The 24,503-nt window shown below is 39.4% G+C and overlaps 1 protein-coding gene across 1 annotated transcript in view; it reads right to left on the bottom strand.

Moving 5' to 3' along the window:
- The window catches only part of apoba (apolipoprotein Ba), a 37,294-nt gene that overhangs the window by 12,108 nt on the left and 683 nt on the right, over positions 1–24,503 (bottom strand). The window contains exons 2-22 of the mRNA XM_056394456.1: positions 23,827–23,868; positions 23,066–23,178; positions 22,816–22,961; positions 9,266–9,413; positions 8,754–8,903; positions 7,981–8,105; positions 7,829–7,905; positions 7,278–7,734; positions 5,462–5,606; positions 5,191–5,337; positions 4,714–4,925; positions 3,895–4,090; positions 3,632–3,802; positions 3,265–3,468; positions 2,383–2,556; positions 2,063–2,268; positions 1,774–1,956; positions 1,409–1,539; positions 762–972; positions 428–600; positions 160–335 (exon numbers count right to left, since the gene is read on the bottom strand). Of these exons, the coding sequence (XP_056250431.1) occupies positions 160–335; positions 428–600; positions 762–972; positions 1,409–1,539; positions 1,774–1,956; positions 2,063–2,268; positions 2,383–2,556; positions 3,265–3,468; positions 3,632–3,802; positions 3,895–4,090; positions 4,714–4,925; positions 5,191–5,337; positions 5,462–5,606; positions 7,278–7,734; positions 7,829–7,905; positions 7,981–8,105; positions 8,754–8,903; positions 9,266–9,413; positions 22,816–22,961; positions 23,066–23,178; positions 23,827–23,868 (3,587 nt within the window). The remainder of the gene's footprint in view (positions 1–159; positions 336–427; positions 601–761; positions 973–1,408; positions 1,540–1,773; positions 1,957–2,062; positions 2,269–2,382; positions 2,557–3,264; positions 3,469–3,631; positions 3,803–3,894; positions 4,091–4,713; positions 4,926–5,190; positions 5,338–5,461; positions 5,607–7,277; positions 7,735–7,828; positions 7,906–7,980; positions 8,106–8,753; positions 8,904–9,265; positions 9,414–22,815; positions 22,962–23,065; positions 23,179–23,826; positions 23,869–24,503) is intronic.

Genomic DNA, 24,503 nt, shown 5'->3' on the forward strand with positions numbered 1-24,503 from the left:
ATAGAAATTAATTTTGCAACATCAAAGTGTGTTTCCAGGTGTTGGGGAATAATACAGTATATGTGAAAAAAGTTGTACAGGGCCTTGTCCTCAAGAGTGGCCCATGGGCTGCGTTCCTGATAAAGGTAACAAATACAGCATCAAATGTCCAAGCACTACCTCAATTCCTTTGGTGACTATGTGACGGAGTTTCATATCAGTCTTTGCCACTTTCTGGTCCAGGACATCATCGATGAGCTGGTGCAGCTGCCCATGATAATTCTGTCCATCTGGGATCAGTTTCTGAAATTCAGAATTCAGCTCTGATTTCAGTTCCAGCTCAAACTTGTCATCATCTGTAAAGAAGTCCAAAAGCACCCAAAAATAATGAATGAATGTTTCAAATCTCTTTTCTCTGTTGAAGATGTTACTGATGGCTGACAGTTACCGTATTTGAGTGAGGCTCTCTGTTGGTAGGATGTCTCAGGGAGGTTGATCACAGTCTCTAAGTCCATGGACACATCCTCATCTTTCTTAAGGGTCACAGTGACAGATGCATCAGTTTTCAGAGAGGGAATAGCCATCTGGAGTTGTAGCATGGCATCCTTCATTATTTCAAGTCTACATTCAAAAAAAGGATTTGTTAATTATTTTCATTTCGCAGGATGATTTTCATCCACTCGTTCCCTGCTAAAAAGACATAGTATCCAGGCATCAGCATTATCTATCATTAGAAAGGATTTAAGGTTTGTGTACAAGCTACAAAGTGTGTTTCTACGTACCTTGTGCGTCCAACAAGACTCAGCTGTGGGATGTTCCTGTTGGTGACGTCAATGGTGATACCTCGCATCTTCTTTCCTTTAGCATCACTGTCAGTTAAAGCCAGCTTGATGCCTGCTTCCACATCATAGTCAGGAATGGCAACCTCGGCGGTAAAAATGTTCTTATTGTGGTTGTATTTCAGAGATGCAGTGGCCTCTGTTGAATTATCACCTGGTAACAGAAGATATTTAACTCTTTAGTTGTTGTTTATCTCCTGGAACAGGTGGCTTCAAGATATATTAAGCCAGGTACCCTTATATAGATAATAGGTCTCATATGCACTTCATATACCCTTATCACAAATAAAAGGATGCAGGGATAAATAAAAGGGCCTAATTTCATGGTACATATTCATCCAATCTTGGCCATTACAGTTCAAGTACATGCTTCTACCAACCTGGGACAATTATGCAAAACCCAGGATTATGTTCAGTGACAATTATTTTTACATACAGTGTCAATATTTTTAAAATGTGTTTTTAATACGGCAGCTATGGTATGGTTAAGGTTAAGTAAAGATGTGGTTATAGGCTGGCCAAAACACATGTACATGCACACAAAGACACACACAAAGACACACACAAAACTCTTATAAGATAAAGAGTACCTTCTGCCTTTAGAGTTAGCTTCAGAGACTGCACTTTATGACGACCCTTTTTACCCTCTCTGAGAGTTTCATCAGTGATGGTGGCAGTGTACTCTGAAATTTCCCCTGTGGGCTGGATTTCCACTGCAAACCTAAGTGACAAACACAGGTTTCATTAAATCTGGCTCCCTTTTTAAATCTGTTATCTATCTGATTAGTTTAAATCATTGAGAACACCATAAAGGGGATTAAAATATCAGCTCACATGAACTATTTAGCCTACATATCAGCTACCCAAATAGAAAACACTTAAATCAAAAAACTCAAATCAGAAATACCACACCAATGAGTTTCAAGTCAGATTTGTTAATGTAGGTTTCTCTAACCTGGTTTCTCCAGTCAGGGGGTAATATGGGGCCTGGTAAATGGAAGTGGCATTGGAGTTACGCAATATTGTGCACAATTTAAGACCACTGAATAGGGGCTGACAGCCAGCTGAGTCAGTGTGGTCCTCCACCAGGGACGGCACTATTTTTGTTTGACCAGAGAACACTGACAGCAACTTGTTGCTATATTTCAAGAGGAAAAATGAGAGTTATGGATACTCAGAGAGAACAACATGAAACTAACAACCACTGAAAGACTTTTGTGTCATTTGAAACTGCTGTCACTGACCTAACGCTGAGCAACTGAGTGTTTGACTTAGGAGCAGGTATTGACAGTCTCAACTGGTGTCTGTTCATGGTGATCTTAGCATTGATGGAACTCTCATGGTACATATTAGTGTGCATCTCAAGCCCAGCCTCCACAAAGGCTGGAATGTGCACACCCATTTGAGTGATGAATTCTAGCCCAACTGATGGCATGAAGGAGAGGTCAGTCTGCAAGCACAAGGATACAACAGAATAGCTGTAAACAGCAAATCAGAAGTGACATACAAATAAAATTAGAGGTTTATTTTACATGTAAACTATAATGAAGGGAAGCTAACTTACCTTTATGTTTGGACCTGAGTGAATCAGGCCTCCTTTGGCACCAGGTGCAAACACACCAGCCAGTGAGAACTTCAGAGGGAGGCCAGAGGCAGTGGGCAGAGAGAAGGCACTCTCAATGAAGATATAGTGGGCGAACACTTCATTTTCAGTGCTAGAAATCAATGATAAAAGGGCCTGTTGGAACGAAAACAAACATTGTTGTATGGATATATCTTTCATTTGAGTTACAGATCTCTTTAAACCGTGCTTAGTGATGTCATGGAAGTCCACTGTCAAATTTTGGTTTTTTAAGAAGAAGAAGAAGGGATAAATTCTGTTTATCCCTCTTAATTCTTATTTTTATCCAAGCAAGTGGTGTGTTTCAGTCAGTTTCAGAGGCTTTTTTCATTTCTGATACAAACATTTATGGTCCCCACATAATTTTAAGATGCTCATTGATGAACATTGTTATTGTGATCATGTTAGCATGCTGACATTAGCATTCAGCTCAACGCACTGCTGTGACTCTCTGTGTACACAACATTGAGCTGTGGTTAGTTAACCCGACCAAAGTTAGAGTAATCTACCTGCTACATACATTATAAACTATATAGCTTATTCTGAGCAGGTTACCCAGAACAATCAGATGAGTTAGAGGTTCCCAGAAACTATCAGAGTTATGAAAGAGACCTGTTTTTAAAATCTCAAATAAAGGGAGGAGGGTTTATTCAATAAACCCATGACACTGAGGCCTGGAATTAAGTCAATACACCTCAGTCTTATTTTTAGTCATGTAACCAATATAAAAAAGTTTTTATTTTCAAACTTAAGTACCTTGATGAAATATATTTGAGAATTCATACCCTTTTTTCAAAGTTCATGCCAGGAAATAATCAATCTAACCTTCACAGGTAGCATCTTGATGAAAACACGGTAGTACATTGACAGAGTGTCAGCCATCTTTCTCATTTCGCTGGTCTTCAAGTATCCAATCTCATTTCCTAGAAGCCGAAGATAGGCAATGGCCTCAGGGGCTTGAGAGAAATGCACATCATCCATGAGCTTCCGGGCACTGTTTGTGATATCTTTAAGAAGATCCTGTGGGACCTAAAGAGATATATGTTTCATTTTATTGTTGTCCAAAAGCAATGAACCCACCATACTGTTCAGAAATAATAGAATTTCCATGTAATTTCATAACAGCTTTAATGTTGAGTAAAATGGCATAAACAGGCAAAAATATGCATGGTGTGTCCAAAAATCATTTCACCTCTCTTTTCATTCTGTCTCTGTCAGGGGCAATTCTGTTCAAAACATCTCTGAGCATCTGGGCTTTGTCCCCTGCCCAGTACATAACTCTTGAGATGGAGTCAGGGAAGAAACCTCTCTCCCCAAAAAGAGCATCGATTGTCGGTTCAAATCCTCTTCCCTCAACGCTGACCTTGACAGAGGAGATTTTGAACTTTTGAAAGTTTTTACAAAACTAATTTAAGTGTCTTCACCACATTTAAAAATATGTTCTTTAAAACATACCTCAAAGATGTCGTAGTTGTAGTCAAAAACCTTTAGTGTGGTCTCCAGCATCACCTCCTTAGGTAAGGTGTCCCTGCCATCGAAGATGATGTTGCTCTGTACTGAGCCCATGGGAGAGTTTATTTTGTAGTTTTGTGACATGCCTTCAAAGACCCCTTTTGCTTTTTTCAAGGCCAACTCAATGTGCTCCCTGAGTCTTTAGGAAGGAGAAAAAAGAAAGTTTCATTAAGATGTGCACTGCCAAAAAACAATATTTCTATTGTCTTTCTCAAATCAAAATTATTTTAATTTTTAATATTTTTACTCATTAGACATGCTTACTTTGGCTTCAGTTTAAATCCCTAATATTAAAGGGAAATATTATACATGCTAAAGAGATTATCTTTAAATCTGCTTTAATTGACTTTTGGTCACTCAGGGGCTGAAGAAACCCACAATGCTTACATGTTATCAACTTATAGAATTGCTATGGCATGTCTAGCAGAGACAGAGCAACATTATAATTCGCTTGTACTCATTCATGTCATAACCTAATACATATTAAGTTTACTTTTAGCTCTGTTTTGATGTCCACCAACTCCATAGAAAAATATCTGGCTCTTCATGTGTTAATTGTTCGTTTCTTCATCAGCTAGTTCCCAGCTTTATCTGTCTGTAGTTTGGTGCTTGATGGGTATTTATGTCATAGATTTTCTATTTAATCACAAAAGTAGACATTTGAATGTGCTAAGAATGGATAAAATTTACCTCTATTTGGGGACTGTTAACTATTCATTTATTGTACACATAACATTAAATTGCCGCTAGCAGATTACTCACTTGTACATTTGTGGCTTATCAAAATTGCGGATGTTGTTCAGATGAGAGATCACAAAGCTCTTGAGCTGCTCATTCCTCACATTCTCCAAATTGTTCACAATGTCTTGAACCAGGGTTTGATGTGGGCTCTTCATTAAAATCAGATATGCTGCAATACGTTTCTCCAGGGAGCTCTGAGTATCCTGGTACACCTCCATGAGAACATTTCTTACCTGTGGTGACCAAATGATACATAACTGATTTGGCTTGTTGTAGCCAGTGCTAAGAGCATGTAAATGAGATAATGTGCATAGTACAAATCTTTACAGTATTTCATTTTCAGTTGTTTATTTCAAATCTCTGATGCTCTTTTTCTCTGTGCTTGTCTCTATCTTCATTTTTTTAAAAAGTCAAACAATTAAATCCTACAACACATGCTGTGTTCATCATCATGCAACCATGAATCTGTAAAAAAAAAAAGTGTTTGTGTTACTGTACCTCATCATTAATGTCCATCAACCTAAAGGCCTGTATAGCTGCCTTTTGGTTAGATAACGGAATGTCTGTTTTCTGAGCGCACCTTAAAATAGAGGAAATCAAACTGGGGCTGACCACTTGCATGGCTGGACCCATGACACCAACAACCTGGAGGTTAGAAAAAAGTATTAATTTGGGGCATTGTAACCCTGAGCCAGATTCTCTGATAAGAACTGACTTGTCAGTGACGCCAAAACTACAGTATGTAAGATGTTTGCATGATTATCAGTACCCTCAGTACAAGGAAGGACATCTCTTCAGGGTAAATGGGCAAGTCAGAGTCGTAATCAAGGCTTTCTCCTGAGCAGTCATTTAAGAGTGTTTCCATGAACTTTGACACATCTGTGACCACTGGAGTAACCTCTCCTTTATGAAACCTGTGGACAAGTGACAGAGATGATACAGTATAATCAGATGCTTTGGTTTGGATTGTGTGTTGCATTTGAGAGTGTTTTCATCTAGTCGTAACCTGTAGAAATCATAAAGCTGGCCAAAAAGTAGTTTTATGCCCTGTTTACTTTATGAATGTAGGAAAATAGAAATGTGGTTATTTTCTTTGCATTGTTGCTGCATTTGATTGGGCACAGCTGGAGACTAATCATTGGGGTGGCTGGATATAAATGCGGCAGTCCTCCCCACTGTCTTCCTTTGCATTCCCCCCTGACGCGTCACTTCCGGGTTGGAGGTGTTTGCCCTCACAGGTAATGCAATGCGCTAGTGCTTCAGTTCACCTGTTATGTGGTCTCGTCATGCTTAAAGCATTTGTGTTTCACTGCAGAGCAGTGACAGTGTGCAACGTGCTCCAGTGTCATGCCTGGTCTTGTTTTGCGGTGGTAAGTGTCTTCTCTCTCTGCGTTATACTGACTGAAATCCAGTGGCTAATGCTAGTGTGGTCACAGGTAGATGCCGGGTTTCTCTCTCCCTCCCTCTCCCTGTGCATGTTTCTGACTCTGCATACGGGTAACGCCCATCAGCTGGCTGAGTTCACCGGTGGTGTATCTCATGATGTCACCACCAGCTGATTGGGGCCGCTGCTGCTATTTATTGTTATTCTCCACGAGGCTGCTTTGCACCTTGCTGCTGCTGTGTGCTGCTTGGTGGTGCTGTTTCGCGGCTTGTGCCGTGGTTTGTCTGCCTCACCACTTTTTAAAAATATTTTCTTTTGGTTGGGTCCTCCTGCCCTCACTAGCTCCTTTCACACCAGTAGGCATCAGCCCCTGATTAGGCTCCCTTCCCCTTTTTGATATGAATGGTAATTATTAAACGAATATCATTGTAATAAAGTTCACCTATTCTGTAACAACTTGGAACCATGTCTCTTGCCCCTTGAGTAACTGAACCTGTGTGTCTTAATGGTGATATCTGAAAGGTAAATAATTCTTTGGGTGAAATTCCCAAAGTGGCGTTGTCTGACAACCTGTTGGGTTCGTAAGGGTGTAATGCCCATCTAACCTTATTACCCTAAACCCTTGAAAGTGTAAGCGGAAGTGTTACGGTTCAATTTATTTAGAGACCCTCTGCTCGCCCTCTATATAATAATAAAGGCATAGGTGTCATTTACACTGAGGGCACTGGAGACATATCACCACACCACTTTTTGAAATGGCCATTTTTGTCCTCATCACTTTTTAAAAGCATGAAGGGTCACTTCCAGGACAACAATGCTCCCATCCACAGGTCATGAGGGGTCACTGAATGGTTTGAGTATGAAAGTGATGTGAATAATTTTGGCCAATGGCCTTCGCAGTCACCAGAGCTCAACTCAGTTGAACACCTGTGTATAATTTTGGACTGAAAGTGTTAAGACAGCACTCTAGACCGCCATCATCAAAACACCAATTAATGGAATATGAAAGGTTCATGTTCCAATGTGCGCCAAGGAGCACTGAAGCTGTGCAGGTAAGTCGCTTTATGTTGGTTTTTCAATTAATTCGTCACCTGTCTGTAATTCGTCGCCTTTATGTCCCCACCACTTTTCAACACAAAGTGATGCCTTTGGTAATAGTTAAAAAAATAGTGTGTGCCACAACTATCATAATTTTACTTACTTCTTGACTGTGTTGGCCAGAGCATACATGATTGCCTTGCTCTGTTTATACTGAGCCATGCTGAGCATATCTCTGACACGTACTGCATCAGGGTTAGCCCATAGACTCAGCCCATACACTAGAGCATCAACCTGTAGTGACCCCCCATCGATTGTTCTGATAGCCTGGAGGATGGCGCTGGTGCACTCTGGGGTTCCACACTGCAACAGGGCCTGGTAAGTGAGCCAGCCTGACGTATCTATCATTTCAGTAACGGTCTGGCTTAAAGTCTCATTCCTCAGGACACGCAGGCTGGACACCAGCTTGTGGAAAAGGCTGGTTCTCTTCTGACCCCTGTCTGTGCCTGCCAAAGCCACAAGGTCCCGTAGGGAGCTCAGAACCGTGTCCTTCGTCTGAACTGGAGCTTTATTGTCAGGGTCTTCAAAGTGGAGTGGCTTGCTCTTACTATGGTTCACATCTGAGTACACACATATTTACATAAATTTTTTGCCTTAAAAAGGTGTAGACTATAACCATACATTAGGCACTGCAGACATGCTATAATCACCTACCAAACACTCTGTTGTTGGTCCTTTTGGAGCTTTGAAAGCTGAGCTCCTGGGTCACCACTGATGATATTCCATTGTCCCTGCAAGGCAGATTAGACAGTGATGCACAAGGCTTAACAGTGCACTATACTGTATGCACCCAAATGATGACTTACTCATGGGAGAAGGGTTTGTAGATGTGTTTTTCTGTGCACATTGCTGCCATGATGTGCTTTCCATTGTTATCAAACTGGTAGTTGCAGTCTTGAGTGCTTGTAATTAGCTTTGACATGGGGTAATGCTGAAAATAAAAATCCACAATGTTAATGTTCTTAAATTAAATCATAGGATGGAGTGCAAATTAGACTTAAGAGAAGACTTAAATGCCTTCATTTCATTTTAATTTTTGGCAAGATAATTGATGCACCAAAATGAAAGTATTTTTACATAATGTAACCCACTTTAGATGTAATGACTGGCACATCACACGGAAGGAAAGAATCCAAATACCATACCAGTATAATGAAATATCATTACAGTTGTAATAGTTGAGTAGAATTAATTTTATTGCCATTACAGCAAATGTAAACAACTTGCTTTGATTCTAATGTAATCATAAATAAATAAAAAATAGATAAAATACCAATAAATATAAAGGATAAAATAAACACAAAATACACCTTAAATGCCAAAGGTTTACAATTGAAAAGTCAGATCATCTAAAAGATGCATTATAACACAAATAATTTCAGGGGAAAACAAATCTTAAGCAAAATGTACCTTAAAGTGCTAAAGGCCATTATTACACTATATAAATTAATGAGAATGATGGGTCGCAAAGTAAACCCTTTTATTATGAGAGGGCATCATATTTTACTCAAGCCTTCATCACATAATATTAAAGACACTCTCCAGTCAGAGGCTATGGAGGCATGCAATAATGTTTCACCAGTGTTTGGAGCAGGGCTAGGGGGCTGTAGGCTGATTCCCTTCTGTAGAACTGGTCACACTGAGACAGATCTCTGGACAGAGTCACATCTGTGGCGATATTCTTCCCATTCACCAGGTGGTCTGTTAAACACTGGCCGTGCACTGTGCTCTGAAAAACAGAGGGAATTACCTCAAGAACATTATCCTTATAATACAGCAGACAATGCTACATGGAAGTACAAGTGGATTCCTAAGCAGACTGCCCTTTTAGCAGAATTTAACACTCATTATCTGCCATTTTATCTTTTGACTTCTCATATTATCCTCATTATTCTGCATTTTCTCTATTCATACCTCTGATGCACTATATTGTATCCTCATTTGTTGCAACAACCCAGTTTGCCCACAAGGGATCATCAATTTACATCTAATACAACTCATCTTCATCCTCACACCCTCATGCTGTAGCTGTAGTCGTACCTTTTCTGCTGCCTTTCTGGAGAAGCCTCTCTCAGTTGTGAGAATACTAACCATTAGGCTGTTCTGTTCATCCTCCATGACTGGCACTATGAGTGTTGACACAATTCCTCTCTTAATGTTTAGGATGTTGACTGGCTCATCTGTCTCAGGGTAAAGATGGACACTGGTGATGTCCTCTACAGTGAACTTCAGAGGGTTCCTGCATAAAGAAAAGACAAACCACTGAGCGATATTTTGCAGTAAACATGATCAGCCATTTAACTCAGTAAAGGCTCACAGTATGTTTACGCAAGAAGAATTTATATTCAGTTCAAATATTGGCAGTCTGAACAGGTCCTACTTTTGAACAGCCAGGTTCTGCTAGTGCCAAAATATCACTGGAAATATTTGTTAAGTCTAATCACTGTCCCTCCTATAAACACTTTATCATATCAAATTTCTGTGACATTCATTTTTAACTGAAGATGCATTGCTCTAAATCAGCTTTATTTTTGTTCTGTATCTTTAAAATTCATAATTCAAACTAGAATTAAAAACACCAAGTTCACTTAAATTTGCTTTATTCATATTGGAACTATCAGATCTGTGTTATATAGGGTATATAGTTGGGTTTCCCTTTATTTTTTGAGCAGTGTTATATTCAATATCTATATAATTGTATATAATAATATACATTTTATATGTATAATGAATTGTATACTTGGCCCTCTGAGAAAGAAGGAAATGGGTCTGAGGAGGTTCTTTGGTACAACTCAGAAACCCATACTCTAAAGCAGATTTCATGAAAGCTTGAAGGGAAGTGGCATTCCACTAATCTGTAAGAATTTCACAAGGCATTGGAAAGATAGTCTATAACATACAGAAAAGCTTTCCATAATGTCAGAACCTCCTGTTATTCATCATTAGTAGAACAAGCCCAGGTTTCTATTCAGCACTGTAGCCAGACATACAGTCATAGCTCTGCTGAGCCGTCTATTCCTTTAACCCTCAGTAGTAGTGACTTTTATGAGCTTCTTTAGAAATAAAATTATAACTATTAGAGAAAAGAATCACCATCTCCTCCCCACAGCTGACTCTAATGTACTGTCCAATACAGTAGCCTCAGAGTCAACTGTAACTGGTTTATATTTAGACTGCTTCTCTCCTGTAGATTTCTCTGAACAGTTTCTTCATCTAAACCAACAACTTGTCTTCTAGACTCTGTTCCAATGAGGTTGTCCAAAGATATTTTTCTTTAGCCAACACTTCTATATCAGATCTGATCAACGTATCTTATTTTAACAGGTTGTGTACCACAGGCCTTTAAGGTTGCAGTAGTTGGCGACGAGCTTCTGATGGTCAGGCATTGACCCATGGGGCATGGTAGGGCACAGCTAAAGAGCCTCCACCTTGCAATATCACCACCCGCAGGGACGGATTTCAGGGTCGGCTGCAATGCCGACAAGGCGACAGGCCCTAGGCATTGCGAGAACCTACGCATACTGAATCTCGGTGTCGTTGACTGGTTTTAGGGACATGGAATGTCACCTCTTCGGTTGGGGTTTAGTTACTGCCCAAGGGTGACGGAGTTCAATTATCTCAGGGTCTTGTCACTAGTGAGAGTAAGATGGAGCGGGCGATGACAGGTGGGTTGGTGCGGCATCAGCAGTAATGCGGATGTTGTACCAGACCCTTGCGGTGAAGAGGAAGCTGAAGCCAGAAGGCAAAGCTCTCGATTTGCCAGTCAATCTTCGTTCTAACCCTCACCTATGGTCATGAGCTCTTGGTAGTGACCAAAAGATTAAGATCGCAGATGCAAGTGGATGAAATGGGTTTCCTCTGTGGGGTGGCTGGGCTAAGGAGCCTGGACATCTGGAGGGAGAAAAAGCCAGCTGAGGTGCTTTGGGCATCTGATAAGGATGCCTCCTGGGTGCCTCCCTTTGAAGGTTTTCCAGGCATGTCTGATTGGGAGGAGACAGGTAGACCCAGAACTTGCTGGAGGGATTAAATATCCCACCTGGCCTTGGAACGCCTCTGGGTCCCCCAGGAGAAACTGGAAAGCATTGCCAGATATAGGGATGTCTGGAACCTCCTGCTTAGCCTGTTGCCATTACGACCCAATGCCGGATAAGCGGAAGATAATGGATGGATGGATAATTGAACCTCTACTTAAAGCCTTGTCTTGATATAGATATTTTAGCCTATTACAGACCCATATCTGACCTCCCCTCTTGTTTCTAAAATCCTTGAAAAAGTGGTTGCTAACCAGTTATGTGATTATTTGGATAGGAATGGTCTGCTTGAAGATCAGGGAGTTGAGTCCATTATAGCACAGAAACAGCTCTGGTTAATGACTAATGATCTCCTCATAGCCTCAGACAATGCACTGGTCTTTAACTGTGTCCTGGATCCAAGACAGGATAGATCTTTTGGGGTGATAACACATGAGATCTAGGAAAGCCTTACATTACTTTATAAACAAGCTGAATTTATTGAATATATGGAGACACTATTCTTTCAAAGAAAGAATAGTCCAAACAAATACTGCTACTTGGAACTCAGCATAATAAGTTAACTGATGAAGCTGCTGCACTGAGGCTCATAAAAACTTACTATGATCAAGGGGAAAAGCCACGGAGACTCCTTGCTTGGTATATCAAACAACAGAAAACAAAGAGGGCAATTAATAATTAACATTGAAGATACAAACTATATACAAAAATATATACATAATATAATATAAATATATATAATATATACAATACTATAGTTGATCATTGTGTTGCGATGGCGCCACATGAGTGGCAGCGTGCCACAGCAGCTCTGTACTCTTTTACTCTTTTTTACTCTTTTTTACTCTTTAGTGTGATTTTTTTTTCCTTTTACTACTTAGTGTGATTTCTTCTAGTACTACACCGACACTTTAAGCAAGTGCAGCTATGGGTGTTTATACTTTTACAGTCGTGTTTTTGCCTCTTAATATTTTTTGAATTTTTTGATGCAACGTCGGGAGACTCATTCTACCACGAACCCATTGTTTACACTCGGGACCAGCTGTTAGCTATATCCCACACACCCCTCCACTATGCTGGGAAGCCAGAGATCCCTGCGGAGATCCGGAGAAGGAGGAGAGGCTGTAGAGCTGGAGTGAAGCGCAGACAGCGGAAAAAATGGTATAAACCATGTTTACCGCCTGTCGTCATGGGGAACGTAAGATCACTCCCAAACAAGACGGAAGAGCTTACTGCGCTAACCCGGCTTCAAGGAAGGTTTCGCGAGTGTAGCATCATGTGCTTCACGGAGACGTGGCTGAGTGAACTTTCTCCCGACTCACATGTCACACTGGACGGATTTCAACTGGTACGGGCGGACAGTAAAACCACGGAGTGCGGTAAGAAGAAGAAGGGAGGAGGGGTTGTGTTCGATAATGAGAGATGGTGCCACCCTGGACACATCAGTGTCAAGGAACAACTCTGCACTAGAGACTTGGAGCTGCTAGCGGTTAGCATGCGGCCATACTATCTCCCAAGAGAGTTTTCACATGTCATTGCGGTGACTGTATCCCCCCCTCGGCCGTCGCCTCTGCAGCCACAGACCAGATCCATAGTGTTGTCTCTCAACTCCTAAACCAGCAACCCCATTCCCTCCTCCTCATCTCTGGGGACTTCAACCACACGTCCCTGTCCTCTGCTAATCCTACCTTCACCCAGTATGTGGATTGTCACACCAGGGACAATACAACTTTGGACTTGTTGTATGCTAATATCAGAAATGCATACACCTCATCCCCCCTCCCCCTGCTGGGACGCTCAGATCACAACGTCCTTCATTCTAGCAGCTGTCAGACTCCACAACTCCTGCTCTTCCTGACTATGTGCAAACTTGCACTTTTTCATGTACATATCGTGTGTATTGTGTATATTGTATTTATTAGTGTATATTTGGTATATTTTTGTTGTATATTTCCATAGATGTTTATTCTATAGATGTTTATTTTCTGCTGTGGTAAATTAATTTCCCAGTTGTGGGATAAATAAAGTTAATCTAATCTAATGTAATCCAAAAATCCAATCGAAATAAATATAGCATTTAAAAACTTTTACAGATCTGAGTATGCTATTAGTAATGATATCCAAACTGAATTTTTTTTTATTTTTTTTATATATATATATGTTTTGGGCTTTTTATGCCTTTATTTGACAGGACAGTAGAGAGACAGGAAATGGGGAGGCAGAGAGGGGGAATGACATGCAGCAAAGGCCGTCCGATGCGGGACTCAAACCGGGGCCGACTGCAGCAAGGACTGTAGCCTCCACACATGGGGCGCCCGCCTAAACCACCACGCCACACGACGCCCCGCAAACTGAATTTTTAAACAAACAAATCCCAAGATTTCCGAGGAAAATAACAAAAATCTGGATAAGTCACTATATATATCTGAGGTATCAGAATCTATAGGTGCATTGCAGGTTGTAAAAAGAGCAGGCCCAGATTGCCTCCCAATTGACTTATATAAACATTTTAAAGATAAATTGATCATTTATGAGACTTACTTGGAATCTTGTAATAATAATAATAATCTATCCACTTCAGTGAGAGAGGCTTTGATTACCCTGCTTCCAAAACCAGGCAAAACTAATACTAAATGTGAGAATATGCATCCTATCAGTCTAATAAATACAGACACCAAAATCTTGGCAAAAAGGCTGGAGGGTTGTGGCAGTGGATCAAATTGAGTTTATAAGGGATTCAGGGCTTAAAGTAAAAAACAAAAAATCCTTAGCCTGAAATGTTGAGGTTGGTGGGGGTCAACAGCTCTAAAGTGCAAGCAATTTTGCTAAAAATGTCTGGATAATTATAATTTGGAAAAAAGAAAGATTTGCACATGTGCAATATGTGCTTTGGGCCATTTTTCTCTATTCTCTATAAAAGTATGTGCAATGTAAAAGACAACTGTAAACAATACTGCAATACTATGGCAATGTTTAAGTGCTTCCTTCTGAAAAACAGATAATAATGAAATAAATAAATATTGAAGATAAAAAAATACAGAAACACTGAAGTGCTTAAAAACTGGTAAACTGAAGCTTAAAGTGAAATCAAGAAAGCCACTATCACTTATTTCTTCATTCTTTTGGGTTGTAAACAAATAAATTGTGAAGGACAGATCTTGTTCAGCAATGAACGTGCACACATGTATTTTTTGATTGTCGACAAGGTCAGTCATTGATGAGTGTCAACCATAACTGTCGCTCCCGGTAACGTAGTTGTATGTTGGAGTGTGTGGACGGTTCAGTGTCTGGTTAGGTTCAGAGCGAGAGCTACGTTCCTCTCATACCATACGACGTGTCACTACTAGGTTGCAGTCTAGCTGCAATAACAATTGGAAGATGGCAACAAGCTCAGGCACACAACTTGGTCCAGTTGCAGCACCTTGGATGTCGAAAAAGAAAAAACCCTTAGATTATGGTATAGAATATTTTGCTTTCGAGGTGGATGATGAGAGGTTGATTATAGACCCGCAAAAGCCTGTTTGTAAACGGGAAAGTTGAAAGTTGAAATGCTGTGCAATTAAAATTTTACTGCTTATATTTTAGCAAAGTATTGTTTGCTTTAAATACTTGAAGGCTACATGCCACTGTTCTTTTTTGCTATGTCAACAGTTGTTTCATTTTATTATTATTCTATTTAATTTTTTTGTCTCAGGGCACTATAGCTGAAAAGCTGTGCAATAAAAAGTAGATTGTTTATATTTTAGCACAGTATTGTTTATTTTAAATTCTAGGCCAAATGCCACTTCTCTTTGTTTTTTGTTTTTTTTCTTTGTATTTTTCAATAAAGGAGTGAAAGAGAAAGTACATGGAATTTATTGTGTGTGTGTTTTTTTTGTTTGTTTTTTTTAACCGTGGTTTTGAAATATCGTGGAATTTCACTGGTATTGGTACCGACAAAAAAATTTCTGATATCGTTACATTCCTATCTGTAAGACTGTTGACAGGACACCTCCAGCTGTAAACACAGTCAATTATTAATGTAAATACAGTCAATTATTAATCTTTGTATTGCATATTTTTAAGCCATGCACTTTTAATCTTTGTAAAAACTTTCCAAAGCACAGACAAATCCCTGAATGACGGGATTTCTGAATGACGTCACAGCTGTGTATGTGCACTCTTCGCGCGGTTGAGCTGTGTCTTGGGAATGAGGATGCTTGATAGGTTTATGCGAACGCCGTATGGATGTACAAAAGTTAGATGGAAAACTGAATTAATGACATAAAGGTGAGTCTTTGTTTTTGTAGTGTATTATCCACTTCATTTCTTTTTATCTTAATAGTCTAAATTGTTGCATGTTCTTCCTTTATGTATGTTGTACCCCAGAGTTTAAGAAGGGTTTCAACTAAGACTTTGTCAAAGGTTTCCTTGAACCATCCATTATAAGTTGAGGTTAAGAAACGTGCATTAAGGGGAAAAACTGTTTATACATCGGTTTTCTGTTAAATACGATACGAGAGACTCAGGATATGGGGGTCTCTGTTGACCCAAAAAGGTAAAAGACCAAAGGTCACATATGTAATCAATCTTTGGGTGAAGGCTCCTTCTATTTGAAAGGGCAAACCCCAAAGGAGGGTTGAAACATATAAATATAGGGGTTTGTGAGACAGTAGAGAGGAGATCTCACATTGGCAGAGATGCTCCAGGATTCTGCATTTTTGACACTGTTTCTTTCTTGTAAATAAACTTATTTTTGACTACAAGTAAAGACAGATCACTTCTTCACATCAACACCTCAAGATACCACAATTTTGGCATCACGAACTTGGACGTGTTTGTGGCCTGTCCAGCGTCAGCAGGCGGCTCCAACGGACAAACTCCCGCATCAATCGACGCTTCTTTAAAGGGTGAGTTTTTCACAATATTGTGCGCTGGTTTGCTCGATTAGAGCTGCTGCTGTAGGGTCGCTGGTAGGCTACACCGTTTAAAAGAATCTTTGTAGGGTTTTTATAGTGCTGGTATGAGTAGCTGTCTACCGTTCTAAATCTTTCTAAATTTGGGGTTTTTATTTGCGTTGCTGGGAACGCAAAAAGGGGGAAGTAGAGGAAAAGGGCAGACTAAAGGAAATAAGTTTGTTCTAATAAGTCTGCTAGAATTAGTCTGCTGAAAACGGAAAAGAATATACCTACTGAGTTAGAGGAAAAGGCAGGCTATAAGGAAAAAGTCTGCTGAAAAAGGTAAATGAATATACCTACTGAGTTAGAGGAAAAGGCAGGCTATAAGGAATAAGTCTGCTCAAAAAGGAAAATGAATATACCTACTGAGTTAGAGGAAAAGGCAGGCTATGAGGAAAAAGTCTGCTGAAAAAGGAAAATGAATATACCTACTGAGTTAGAGGAAATGGCAGGCTAAAGGAATAAGTCTGCCGAAAAAGAAAGGAATAAGGAAAAGAATAAGAGTTAAGGAAGCCACTAATTTGGATGAAAGCCCTCAGGGAGGCGGTTTTAGATCGGCCAAAAAAACTGTTATTTTCTAGGTAGAATTTCAGGTCAGTCCTCAAAAAGGGGGGCTGGAGAAGCAGATTACTTCAGTTAGAAAGTGCCCACTCTTACGATGACCGACGGGTCAGGTATGATGCTGCTTGTATTGAAAGTGCTGTCTTTCTCAGGTAGCAGAAATTTAGATTAAAAGAGATAAGGGGGCGGCAAAAGCATGCTTATTTAGGACAGTATAAATAAGTCGACTTTCGAATAGATTGTTGTTTGTGTTTTATTCTTTGTTTTATTGTGTGTATACAAGTTAATGTCAGTGTATTGATAAGTTGGAGAGGGATTCTCCCCCTCCCTTTTTTTCTCTGTGCTTTCTGCCTCTCTGCAAAGAGAGACTTTAAGCACTATATGTCGGTTGTTTATCTGTATATGATAGATCTTATGTTGAGTAAAGCATAAGAGGTAATAGAATTTGAGAACAGGAGATTAGATTAAATGATAATGATAAATACTTGCCTGTAAACATTAGTGTATTAAGTATATAAGAAAGTGTAAATACCCTTTCTCTCAATTCATGAGCCTGTTTAAGGACGTTTTATAATTTCATGAGCCTGTTTAAGGACGTTTTATAACTTCATGAGCCTGTTTAAGGATGTTTTAAAATTCCATGAGCCTTAAAGAAAAGGACTTTTTGATAAATATATGAGCTTTTTTGGAGACTTTTTTGTAAAATTCTATGAGCTCCTGTTTGAGAGACTTTTGAAAAATAAATTTGTTAATAGAATGAGCCCCAGAAAGACTAGATATGTAAGAGAGATTCTTTGATAAAATCTGAGAAAGTATTCATTAAATGATAAATTTATATAATAATGATTCTCTAAGATAGAGGAAGGGAGACTTAGGGTTTGTTAGATTGAAATTTTAGAATACTAGACCAGGGTCTAGAAAATATATTAGTCAAATACTAGTGACTAGTAGTATTCACTAGCCCTCTGGGAATAAATAAGTAAAATGTTTGCTCTCTTCCGAGTTTGTGCTGTCGGGAGGAACCAAAAGGTCAAGGGGTGAGTCTGGAGTCAAGAGGACATGTGGTCTGCATCACATGGATTGAGGCTGCAACGCTTGTATCTGAATCCAGTAGAAATAAGGCCAGTACGATTTTATCCACAAACTGCTGCTGACAAATGTATTTGTACCTTTGTGCATACATCCATACTTGATAGTACATTTGTCTACCATATCTATTTACATATATTATATATGTGTGTTGTAGTTGGAGGGAGCTTGGCAACCGACTGATCATCTGATTAGAAAAAGAATTTGCACTTGGCTTATATGTAAATCTTGGATGTTGGTGAATCTTGCGTGTGGACTTGCTGTTGTAGATATCTACCCATAGTACTTTCTTTGGCTCTTTTGAGGGTGGTAACTTCATTCATCTGTTTTTGTTGGCTGTGGCTTAGAAAAATTAAATAAATAAATAAATTAGAGAAAATATATAAAATATCACAATGTCAAAAATTCCAAAAGTCATTACTCCCGTTGAGGCTGTTCAGAAGAACAATCCTCTAATTAAAGGTGTAGCAGAGATGTCTAAAAAATGGTCTAAGTACTGGTCAATTGATCAACCATGGCCAGTGGTAGGGACCTTTAATCCAGACTTGATCAAAACAATGCAGGTGCTCGTGTCTACATATCATGTAACAGGGCAGAAAGGGAAAAAGGGGGAGAAAGGTAAACAAAAGAAACAAATGGAACTTGCCATGCTCCAGTTGTTTGAACAAGAGGGACAGAAATGGGGGAGGCTATGAAGGAACAGGGAGAAAAAGTTGAAGAGAAAACGGAAAAGTTGTGGGCAGAAATTGATTGGCCTTTTTCACATACAGCTCCAATACAAAAGCCCCCACCTTATGAGAAGGAGGTGGAGCTTAGGGAGTTTTATTCTCAGCTTCCACTAATGAGTCAGGAAGGTAGGTATAGTATTAGAGATGATGACGATCAAGTGATAGAAGGAGGACAGGCAGAGACAACGATCAAGATGTACCCAATGACTAAGAGTAAAAAGAAAACGTTACATGTTGGCTCTAAGGGAAAGTTAAGATCTAAGGGAAAGGATTCAGATGAAGATCTGAGTGACTTTGAAAAAGCTATAGGAGGATATGGCCAGACAGTCAGGCGACTCCTGGCTAGAGCAGTTAAAAAGGGAGCCAAAGAGGGTGAAAAAAAGCAGGTTAGAGAGGGAAAGAAGAAGCAGGTTAAAGATGATAGTAGTATGATATTAATGTAGACATTCAACGATGTCTTACAAAACTGGATGCATGCCCTTCACCATATAGTAAACAAAAATTAGAAGAGCAACTACAGCAGCTGGAAATAAAAAAGAAAGAGCTGAAGAAAAAAAGATTCAAAGAAATCAGAAAAGGAAGTAGAAGGCTATTTTCTGCGTTCAAAAACAAAACATAAATCTGATAAAATGCTTCCAGTGATAATCCGTGGCCAGAATTTTGAATATAAACCTTGGCAGAACACGGATATGACGGACACCCTTGAGAAATTACCTATTCTCCAAAACGGAGCACATCCGTGGATCTCAAAGTTAGAAGAAATTATGTTGGGGACACAACTTGCCATGGGAGACATTAAGAGACTCCTAGCAAACATCTTAGGGGTACCAGCTATGGAGGAAATCCTCCAGAGAGCAGGACTCAACCGATTTGTGGCGACCTCTGTAAATGACTCTGAGCTGTTTGCAGCAAATAGAGGTCGAATGTGGAGGTCTTTAAGAGACACCTTTCACACAAATGTGCACCCTGACAATGTCCTCATTGAACCACTGTGACAAGATGGAAATCCAAGAGCTTATGTTTCAAGGGCTCTTCAAACATGGAGAAATATTACAGGTAATGATCCAGATGAACGTCAAATGGAACAATCAATTCTGCGAAGTAAAATACAGAAGGGGCTACCCCTCCCAGTGTGGAGCAAGCTGGCAGAAGAAGTTGGTCTTGGGAGTATGACAAAGGGGGTTTACACTGGCCATATAGCTCATCAAGTTGAGCTATATAGAAAAAAGGAACATGACCCTCAGAAAACTTAACCAAATTCAACTGATAGATAACAAAAAGAAAGAGAAGAAACAAGCTCTACTCATACAGAATCAGATTGAACCAAATCAATTTGCACCACAACCACAGCCACAAATACAGCCACAGCTACAGCCGAATCAATTTCAAATACAGCAGCCTTGTTCAGTAGTTCCTGTTGCATTCAACCCACAGCCAGTTTATGGACAACAGCAAGCATGGAGAGGAAGGGGAAGAGGAAATTTTGGAAGGACGAGGAAATTTTAATCCAAACTTCCAACAAAATTTAGAAGTATGTTATAACTGTGGGCAGCCTGGCCATTTTGCTAAGGAATGTAATAGACTGTGAGGAAATCTGAGAGGGAACCCGAGAGGAGGATTCAGTGGTCAGCCAATGATGGCTTGGGGACCGGCAAACCCTTTTAGGGGTCTGGAGCTGGGATTCTAGGGGTGCCCAGAAAACCTGAAAGTGGGGTGTCAGCTGGTAGTATCAGGGCCGGAGCAAGATTCAAAAATAGTAGTGAAAGTGAATGATAGACCATTGGAAGTGATGGTAGATAGCGGAGCAGCTTTCACTTGTATTAAGCCTGAAGATGCTATGCACCTCCCCATGTCTGGTCAATTAATATGGACAATCGGGTTTGAGGGAATAAAACAGCTGATACCTCTTACAGAACCAATTGAGCTCCGTTACAAAAATCAAAAAACTACAATGCTTATACTTGTATCAGAGCACACACCAATTGCACTCTTGGGAAGAGATGCTTTATGTAAATTAAATTGTACAATAAAGTGTACATCAGACGGTTGTTTGATAGAAACGCCAAATGATACTGCTCGGCAGTTATTGATGACAACAGAAGTTGAAGCCTCTTCAGTGTTTTGGACTGGAAAAATTAGTGCTGAATTTTTAGAACCTGTCAAGTTGTGGGAGAAGTTCATTGTGGCAAACATGCCTGATGCAAAGCTTCCAGAAAATCCGCTGCATTGTACATTGAAATATTTTAAGAATGCCACCCAATCAAATTCTGCAGATTGGTTGAATCATCAACCAAAGAAAGTTGAACTCACTTCAGGTTGCATAATCCTGGGGCCACAAGGAGCAGCCATGATGGTTGACATGAATGATTATGTGAGTAGAGAACATGCCATCAGAGAGAGTGTGCCGCATGTGACTTTGTATGTGTCTGAGGAATTTGAGCAGAAGCATATAGGAGAAATGATGGTGGAAGCAGGGGAAGCTGAGTTTGTGCCAATAGATGAAAATCTATCTATTTGGAGGAGTGAAGATCAGCGATTTCTTAAAATTATGATTTCTGCTCAAGGATATGGGCAACCTTAGGCTGTTCGAATGACACGTGAGGTTATTTGTAATGCTAAAATGGACACAGGAAGGCCTTTTGGCCTTTGAAACGGTTAAACAAAGATTACAGGAGGCTCCAGCACTAGCACTTCCAGATTATTCTAAGAACTTTCTGCTGTATGTGTCTACCTTGACTGGAGGTAAATATGCATGCGCAGTTCTTTTTCAGCCAACAGGTACAGGAATGAGTCCTCAACCCCTTTCATACTACTCCACTGCCTATTCTGAAGTTGAGCTAGGACTGCCCCTGTGCTACAGAGCAATGGTTTGAATTTCTCTGATGTATGATAAAGCATCATCTGTTACGATGAGATACCCAGTAACAATTCTTACTCACCACAGCCTCAGAAATCTTGAAAACTATGGCAAGTATACGTTAACGATGCCGAGGCTTAGGGATTATCATAGGCTATTAGAGCAGGAAGATGTTACGGTGGCAAGATGTGTTACAGTAAACCTGGCTGAAAATTTGCCAACTGCAGAGGATGGAGAACCACATGATTGTATTAAGGAAGCAGAAAAATACTCAAGGCTGAGGTCAGATTTGCTGAGGGTCCTGGATCATCGTCTCTCTTGTTCCCCATGCCGTCATTGTGTGTTCAGTATACAGTATGCTAAATGTTCAATGGCATTCATTATCATTAAAATAAAATCTTAAAAAATTGTAAATCAATTTCATATTAAAAATGCTCAAAAAACAGATCAAACTAAATATTTTTGTCCAATTATGAATTTTTGTTTTGAATTGAAAGTGATTTTAAGCTCTAAAGCTTTTAACTGAAACACTGTCAACACGAATTTTCTGTGATATTAACAATTGTAGGTTTAATGCCATCTTACTATTCAGAACATTATCTTCATTGTTTGTTGTTGTTGTCATTTGTATAAATGAATGATTTCAAGCCCCGAGCAAGTCCTGTAGAAGTCTTATTACTCCTCCATGAAGTCCACTAGCATAGCATTTATGAACGCCCAGCGCCACATCCAGAACATTGTTTGCTCGATCTCATAGCCCAGAGGCACGATGGGAGTGACATGGAAGTAACCAGGAAGCCTGAAACTTTTTCAGTCTATGCGCCGAGCGAGCAATTTCTATAGAAATGAACGGGCACCATTTTTGGATCCAGTATCCAGTTCTTATAATACATCCATGGTCCCCACACACACAACCCAAACACACACACACACACACACACACACACACACACACCTGTATATACTTTAGATTGGATATCTTGTGTTTTACTTTGTTACATTGTAAATAAATGTCTTTAAGTATAACTACTATTGGGTTTAATGTTGCACAAGTGTGAACATTGCCAGCTTCTACTCAGTAGAACTTTGATCCTTCAACTTTTACTTACTGTTGATTTGTACATTTTGGCTATAGTTATCAATTTAAGTATTTATTAGAGTTCCAGATTAATATTAATAATTTGAGCCTGAATCAATATTGGCTATTCTGCCCCTGAAGACTTTAATTAATTTGACGTTATCATTTGATATCAATATTTTTAATATTAATATCTTCCTCATTTATGACAATAAATTGATAAACAACCGAAGGTCCAACATATTTTCACTATAACAATCAACAACCAACAGTACAAACATCTGTTCCTGCTGTTCCCTTATTTACATCTTAACTTACAAAAGTATGTATCAGATCATGTAAAGAATGTTTTGCACTAACTTTTCCATGGCGGACTGGAAGGCATGAGAGCTGGGGGAATGCCTGTAGATCGGCTGGTCTTCGGGATCCATGATGGACACCTCACTGAGAACACAGTCCCTGGTATGCATGATGAATCTGCATGTTTGGGGAATTTCGATCTCTACCTACAGATATGTGACAGAGACACAGGGTTAATGGAGAGGGAGCTCAAATAAGAACATTCTGTTATCAAGTGAACTTCGTCAGTGGACACATAACAGTCATGTACCTGACAAGAAACTTTGGGGCCATTCCCCAGGTTGGCAGTGCCCACCATACCATTTCTGGTTTCTGTGGTATACTGGTACACATACTTCTTATAGGCCTTGAATTTGGATGCCACTGCAAGAAGAAAATTATAACATGGTTATATTGACTCTCTCTATAAACAGAGCAAAACCTTTTCTCTGACCCATGATGGATTATACAAGCTTCCTGACTCTAAGATCTTTGTCACTTTCGTACAATTCTCTAAATGCTGATTAAATCATTTCAAGCTAACTGCCCTTAAAGGTGAGGTCATATTACTGTAAACCTTTAGGAATGCTCTGTTCCACATCATCACTTTGGCAGCAGACCTTTGGACCCAGTTGCAGCTAAATCATGTTCTCATCAGTGAACAGCAGCTATTGTACTTAATCATAAACAAGCAAGAGTTCATCAGCTTCTGCTGCAATCTCCAGAAAACAGGTACTGTGTTCATCAGTTTAGCACAGCCACCATCGATCTGTGACAGGTCAATGTATCTGTTTGCAACAACGTATCTTTACCCTCTTCTATCTATCCTATGTACACACACACTCAGCTTTTACCAAGTACACACAGTGTCAAAACCCTTGTTGTAACTCACAAAGTCCAGATTTTATTTATCATTTTATATTTGGAAACAAAAAAAAAAAAGAAAGAAAAAAAAACAGACTACTAATAGACTACTAATAAAAAAACCTGATTTTGAGTTGTTGGGTTTTGTTAAATAAGACATCAACTTACACAGACATGCTGAAGTTTGTTCATTAGTGTCAGTGCCATCCTCTGAAAAACAAAAAGACTGGAAGATCATATATATATAAGGTCAATATAAATTATTTATTAAAAAGCAAAAAACTATGTGATTGCCTTTAGAAGTTTTGAGTGTTCCTGCTATGGCATTATAATTACATTACTTTCCCCTTTATTTTCTATTTTTTCCCCCAGTGTCTTTTGCTGTTATTCTTTGCTGTTTGTCTCTTACTGAATGAATGCTGATGGACAGTTTTATAACACATTTAATGGAAATATGATTGCTAAACTGAAAACTGAGCAATACCTGAGTCATTATAATGTGGCATGCTGTTCTATAAAATACATTTGCACAAATATCTATAAATGTTCACACACAATGTATGCTCTGTACACACAAACTTTGACATTTAATATTTTCTTTTTTATATTGTTGACTCGATTCAAAAATTGAGTCAAACATATTTGTAATGAACTTAAAACATCCAGTAAATATAGACATAACTAATATCTGATCATTTCCTCTGACAAATTTTGACTCATCAGAGAAGGAAAAGAAGTTATTATTTTTATCATTAATGATGGCTCTGTTATATTTACTTGCCCCTGTAAGCCATGTTAGTGAGCCAAAATGCAGAACTGCAAAACCCTAGAACTATCACACCTTT

This window comes from Seriola aureovittata, chromosome 13, assembly GCF_021018895.1.
Source record: "Seriola aureovittata isolate HTS-2021-v1 ecotype China chromosome 13, ASM2101889v1, whole genome shotgun sequence".
NCBI lineage: Eukaryota > Metazoa > Chordata > Actinopteri > Carangiformes > Carangidae > Seriola > Seriola aureovittata.